Source organism: Trypanosoma rangeli (genome assembly GCF_003719475.1).
Source record: "Trypanosoma rangeli strain AM80 chromosome Unknown Tra_15.4_contig_00564, whole genome shotgun sequence".
In the NCBI taxonomy this organism is placed as follows: Eukaryota; Euglenozoa; class Kinetoplastea; order Trypanosomatida; family Trypanosomatidae; genus Trypanosoma; species Trypanosoma rangeli.
Window position 1 is genome coordinate 1,250 of NW_021706313.1, and position 6,960 is coordinate 8,209.

At 49.2% G+C, this 6,960-nt stretch overlaps 1 protein-coding gene across 1 annotated transcript, besides 2 other annotated features; it reads left to right on the forward strand.

The window, feature by feature from the left end:
• Positions 1 to 377: 377 nt before the first annotated feature.
• On the forward strand, positions 378 to 5,885 carry TraAM80_09350 (CAD protein; the record flags this gene model as incomplete). The annotated part of the gene is made up of 1 exon (XM_029386040.1): positions 378 to 5,885. The coding sequence occupies one exon, from the start codon at positions 378 to 380 to the stop codon at positions 5,883 to 5,885; it is 5,508 nt and encodes a 1,835-aa protein (XP_029234099.1).
• Positions 5,886 to 5,939: 54 nt separating this feature from the next.
• Positions 5,940 to 5,979: a microsatellite.
• An 850-nt stretch (positions 5,980 to 6,829) lies between these two features.
• Positions 6,830 to 6,858: a microsatellite.
• Positions 6,859 to 6,960: the final 102 nt, after the last annotated feature.

Below are 6,960 nucleotides of genomic sequence, written 5' to 3' on the forward strand. Positions count from 1 at the left end.
GTGTGGCGTCTAGTGCTTGTTGGCCTCTGCCATCTACATACACACATACACACGCCAAAGAACGACGCTTTTCGGAAGGGGTTCACTTACGCGGCTCAGCGGTAAGTAAACTAGCACCCGTACTGGCACACGCAATATAGCACAAACGACTTTTGTAGACAGGGGAAGGAGGGGGCGCGCCTTGGCGAGGCTACACAAGGAAACAAACTGGAAAGCAAACAAGCAAGCGAAGGAGGATAAGAGGAAAGCGTATAAATTTAAAAACAATAAAAAACACATATACACCTACAGAGAAAGGGAGAGGAATAAACATCAACAAAAAAACATACTCTAGTAGCTTCAAGAAAGTAATTGCAAATAGGCCAGGGTAGAATAAAATGTCTGTGCCGAAAACAAAGGCGTTGCTTGTCTTGCACGATGGTGAACGCTTCGAGGGCTACTCGTTCGGTTACGAGCAGAGCGTGGCAGGCGAAGTTGTTTTTGCCACCGGCATGGTTGGGTACCCAGAGGCCCTCACCGACCCATCGTTCCAGGGACAAATCCTTGTTCTAACATCGCCAATGGTCGGGAACTACGGCATTCCCCCCATTGAGACCGATCACTTTGGCGTGACGAAGTATTTTGAAAGTTTTGGCGGGAAAATCCACGTGAGTGCGGTGGTGGTCTCCGAGTACTGCGATGATCCGGCACACTGGCAGATGCACGAGACACTTGGGCAGTGGCTTCGGCGAAACAAGATTCCAGGTCTCATGATGGTGGATACACGCCATATTGTATTGAAATTGCGTGACATGGGTACGGCGCTGGGAAAAATTGTTGTCAACAACGCAGACGTTCCGTTTTTGGACCCCAATACACGCAACTTGGTGGCCGAGGTCAGTACCAAGACACGCTGTACATACGGGCATGGGACTCTCGTCATCCTGGTTATTGATATGGGTGTAAAGCTCAACTCACTGCGATGCCTGCTAAAGTATGACGTGACCCTGGTCGTTGTGCCACACGACTGGGACATTACGAAGGAGACGTACGATGGCCTTTTCATCTCCAATGGTCCAGGTAACCCGCAGATGTGCACAAAAACGATTGAACATGTTAGATGGGCTCTTACACAAGATAAACCCATTTTTGGTATATGTATGGGAAATCAAATTTTGGCACTTGCTGCTGGAGGCACCACATACAAGATGAAGTACGGCCACCGTGGACAAAATCAGCCTTCAACATGTCGTCGCGATGGTCATGTCGTCATTACGACACAAAATCATGGGTTTGCTGTTGACTTTAAGACCCTCCCTCAGGATGAGTGGGAAGAGTTTTTTTACAACCCTAATGATGATAGCAATGAGGGTTTACGTCATCGTACAAAACCATTTGAGGCTGTGCAGTTTCATCCAGAGGGACGTTGTGGTCCACAGGATACTGAGTATCTCTTTGGCGACTTTATTACACATGTGAAGAAAGCCAAAGTGAAGGAAGCCTCCAAATCGCAACCGAGAAAGGTGCTTGTATTGGGTGCGGGTGGCATTGTTATTGCACAGGCCGGTGAGTTTGACTACAGTGGTTCGCAGTGTCTCAAGGCGTTGAGTGAAGAAGGCATAGATACTGTGCTTGTGAATCCAAACATTGCGACAGTGCAAACAGACAATGAAATGGCAGACAATATTTATTTTGTGCCAGTTACTCCAGAAGCTGTGGAACGTGTCATTGAAAAAGAACGACCCGATGGGATTATGCTGGCTTGGGGAGGCCAAACGGCGTTAAACTGTGGCTTGGAATTGGACCGACTTGGAGTCCTGAAAAAACACAATGTCCAGGTTCTTGGTACACCTGTCTCCACGATCGCTGTGACGGAGGATCGAGAACTGTTCCGTAACGCACTGTTGCAGATTAACGAACATGTGGCGAAATCTACAGCTGTGACGTCTGTAGAGAGTGCGGCACAGGCGTCAAAGGATATTGGGTTTCCGCTAATGGTGCGGGCGGCCTACTGCCTTGGTGGACAGGGCAGCGGTATTGTACACAATGAAGAGGAATTACGTCATAAAGTGGACGTGGCACTCGCAGCTTCCCCGCAGGTGCTGCTGGAGGAAAGCGTGGCTGGATGGAAGGAAATTGAGTATGAGGTGGTGCGTGACATCTACGATAACTGTATCACGGTGTGTAACATGGAGAACTTTGATCCAATGGGCATTCATACCGGTGACTCCGTCGTTGTTGCTCCCTCTCAGACCCTGACCAACGACGAGTACCACATGCTGCGAAGTGCGTCCATTAAAATCATTCGTCACCTCGGTATTGTGGGGGAGTGCAACATTCAGTACGGTCTTGACCCCAGCTCCCACCGCTATGTTGTTATTGAGGTCAATGCCCGTCTTTCTCGTTCCTCTGCCTTGGCGTCCAAGGCAACTGGATACCCCCTCGCACACGTTGCAGCAAAGATTGCGCTTGGCAAGGGTCTCTTTGAAATTGCAAATGGTGTGACCAAGACGACGATGGCGTGCTTTGAACCGAGCTTGGATTACATTGTTGTCAAGATGCCGCGCTGGGACCTTGCCAAGTTCAACATGGTGAGTCAGGAAATTGGATCCATGATGAAGAGTGTGGGAGAGGTAATGGCGATTGGCCGCACCTTCGAGGAGGCGCTGCAAAAGGCACTGCGTATGACGGATCCGACACACATTGGCTTTGACGTCCCTCTCAGACTGGAGACGAAGAAGGGTGGGTGGGATTACATGCATAATATGAAGGTTCCTACACCGGACCGAATTTTTGCCATTTGCCGCGCCTTACACGAGGGAGTTTCAGTTGAGGCGATTTATGAGATGACACGTATCAATCCATTTTTCCTCAAGAAGCTCCAAAGTCTTGTTGCGCTACAAAACTTAATGGCGAGCCTATATAAAGGAAAATTGGGAATCATGCCACGTGATTTCATGCTGAACATGAAGGCGCATGGCTTTAGTGATCTCCAGATTGCAAAATACATTGGTTGCACAGCAGACGATGTACGAAATCGACGCATGGAATTGAACATTGCCCCAAAGGTTAAACAAATTGATACGGTGGCAGGCGAGATCCCCGCTGCCCAGTGCTGTTATCTGTACACCAGCTATAACGCACACAAAGATGATGTGGAATTCACTGAGCGTATGTATGCGGTCCTTGGCTGCGGTGTTTACCGGATAGGCAACAGTGTGGAGTTTGACTATGGCAGCGTTCTTGTCGCGCGCGAACTGCGTCGTCTAGGAAAGAAGGTTATTCTTATCAACTACAACCCTGAGACTGTCTCTACCGACTACGATGAATGTGATCGACTCTACTTTGAGGAAGTCTCGGAGGAGACGGTGCTTGACATTCTACTGAAGGAACGAATCCAAGGCGTCATCATCTCACTTGGTGGTCAAATTGTGCAAAACATGGCACTTCGTCTGAAGCAGCATGGTCTGCCAATTCTTGGGACTGACCCTGCCAATGTAGACAAGGCAGAAAACCGTCATAAATTTTCCAAAATGTGTGACGAACTTGGTGTGCCGCAGCCGGAGTGGGTTGTTTCTACAAGTGTAAAGCAGGTGCATGAGTTTTGCAATCGTGTTGGGTTCCCTACTTTGGTGCGACCGAGTTATGTTCTGAGCGGGTCCGCGATGGCTGTTATTGCGAGTGAGGCCGACATTGACCGCTACCTTGCAGAGGCTTCCCTCGTCTCTGGGGAACATCCTGTTGTTGTTAGCAAGTACTACGAGGCTGCGATGGAGTACGATGTGGACGTCGTCGCCCACCATGGCCGAGTACTTTGCTATGCCATTTGCGAGCATGTAGAGAACGCCGGTGTGCACTCGGGCGACGCGACAATGTTTTTGCCGCCGCAGAACACTGACAAGGAAACCATGAAACGTATCTACGAGGCTACTACACGCATCGCGGAGGAGCTTGATGTCATTGGTCCCATGAATGTTCAATTTCTTTTTACGAAGGATAAACAGCTGCGCGTGATTGAGGCAAACATTCGAAGCTCACGCTCTGTGCCGTTTGTTTCCAAGACTCTCGGCATTTCATTTCCCGCTGTGATGGTGTCGGCCTTTCTCTCGCAGGGTGACTCTCAACTTGTGCCGATTAAGCGTGCCAAGATGACGCACATTGGATGCAAGGCATCCATGTTCTCTTTTAATCGCCTTGCGGGTGCTGACCCCATTCTTGGGGTGGAGATGGCCTCTACAGGCGAGATTGGCGTCTTCGGACGTGACAAGAAGGAGGTGTTTCTAAAAGCAATGCTGTGCCAGAACTTCCGATACCCGAAGCGTGGTGTCTTTATCAGCTGCGACGTTGATAACATTACGGAGGAGCTGTGCCCCTACTTTGAGCGCATCGCACAGCGATTTCCTGTCTTCACCTCGAGGCAAACTGCACGCGTGTTTCTCGATTACGGCATTCCACACACCACCCTAACGCAGCGTCACGAGGACAGCAACCCAAGCTTTGATGCGGCGGTTGCTGCAAAGGAAAAATTTGACCTTGTCATTCAGCTACGCGATAAACGGCAAGATTTTATGCTTCGACGATGCACACTGGAGACGGCCACCCCAGACTATTGGATTCGGAGGCTTGCGGTGGATTACAATTACTCTCTCCTGACTGAGCCGAATGTAGTGCGAATGTTCTGTGACTCCCTTGACGTTAATGCAAATGAGATTGAGATTGAACCCTTCCGGCACTACGTCCCGCGCATCTATCACAAGATGGAAAATCACAACTACACTATGCTGCATCGCCACAAGGTCGGTTTGTGTATTACATCCACGAATGATAGTAAAGTGCTTGCGATACGCCTTAAGGAAGAGAAAATTGCACTCACATGCTTTCACGCATGCCTTGGCGGTGTATCCGCCAAAAGCGAGGAAATTGCGGAACAGTTCCGCGCGATTGGCGTACCAGTGGAACTCGTCGATCTACGGTCGGAGATGGCAGAACTTGGCTTCGATATGGTGATGGCTATGGTTGGCGAGGACACGAACTACTGGCATTTGTCCAAGCTAATCTTGCATGTGATGGGGTTATATTTGCTTCAGGCCATACGAAGACGTCAAATGACTGTCGTGGCACAAAGCTCTTCCCGGGGAAGTAAAGATTTGAACTTTGAGCGCTATGTTCATACCTTTTTTCCCCAAATGGGTGTTTACAACCCATGGCGGGATTCGACTCTGCTGGAAGAATTCCCCAGTGATGCACACAAGGTTTCCTTCCTGCGCAGGCACGGAGTAGAGGGCGTGAGCGCGCCGGTTGAGCTACACAGCAGTGTATGTGGCATCACGCATAAGCGACGTGATGGAAGGCTAGCTCCAGTGCTAAGGATGGTGCGACCAAGGCATGAATGCCTTACCACGCCAGAGTTTTGTTCCCTCACCTTCCGCAATGCTCGATGCACTAATATAAATGGTGCAGAGGTGACCCCGCTCCAGGCGCTACAAATGGCCAATGAGATTGCCGGCCGCAATGGCATTGGGCTGGTGCACACTCGCGAAGGAACCATTTACGAGACGCCTGGTATGACACTCCTTACGAAGGGTCTTCGCTTCCTTTACGACGTCTGCTTCGACCGCAGCACCACGGACATGTTTAGCTTGTACTCGAGTCACGTGTCCGAACAATTGGCGTCGTATGGGCTGCTGGAGAGACACACGCAGTCCGCGTTGGAGGCGATTCGTTACCTGACGAAGGAAGTGAGCGGTGTTGTGGAGTTGGAGCTGAACCAGGGAGACGTCATCTTTCTGAAGATGTCGCAGGTGGCAAATCCAGCGAAGAAGCGTCTGGCGCAACTCCAAACAGAGGAGGAGCTGGAGGACGTTTTTCAACCCGGCAACGGCTCCTTTAGTGATGTGCAATGGTGACATGGAGCACCCGGAAACTGAGGAAGCCAGAAGCAAGCAAGGGAAAGGGGGATGGTGGGTGTGGGTGTGGGTGTGTGGGTGTGTGTGTGTGGTGGGGGGAGATAAAATGGGAAATGGAAAACAAAAATGGAGAAGTTACTATTATTATCTTTCTTTGGTTTTTTAAATTAATCAAGACACCTCCTTGGGGTTGTCGGTGTCAGTGGGATGAGTGTGGGAGGGGCCGCGGATTTTTATATATGGGTTTGGAGCGGTTACTTTTTCTATTTTATCCGCTTTCAAACGCATGCATTACGCCCGTTTGGTTAACGTGTACATGCGCTCTTGAAGGCAGTCAGAGTAACACGCACACTGCTGGCTGTGGGCCAACAAGAGAGATACACGAAAAGGGGAAGGTACAGGGGAGGAAGCGAAGCGAGTATTGTCGATGTAGAACATATTTTAAAACAAACAAACAACAACAAGATGCTTATATGGTTGGATCTCAATTCACTGCTGAGTAGGGTCGCTCAAAGCACAGTAGACTCAACTTTAGTTGTTTTAGTAACTTTGGGAATACAATATATTTAGAAGGGGTTTTTATGCAAAGCAAGAAATTGATGGGTTCCAGAGCATGTAAGCAGAGAAAGCGGTTACGCGTGGCCATTTTCCAGTCGTGCCATCCGCGACTTTGCAGCATGAAGAATAACTTCAGTGCCACCAACAGGCGAGTAAGGTTTTCGTGATTGTGTATGGTGGTAGTAGAAAGGAAAGGAGTTTGGGATTGTTGTCTTTGAATATCTGCGAGCACAAATGGGGTTAAGCTACTTTTTTTTTAAATGTTCTTTATTTAAGTGTTGTGCGTTTGACTTTTTTTCAAAACGTAACGAGAGAGAAAGGCAAGCAGCTCGACGATGACCGTTATCTTGACCAGGGAGGTGAGATGCGGACGCATAGTTCTTCCTTATATATGTATATATATATATATATATATTGTGTTTTCATTGCTTTTCCTCCCCCATTCTTCTTTCTATCTGGCGTGCTTGCGGGGTGGGTTGTAGCTAGCGTCGCTCGAGGCGGTAACGTCTGGCTTCAA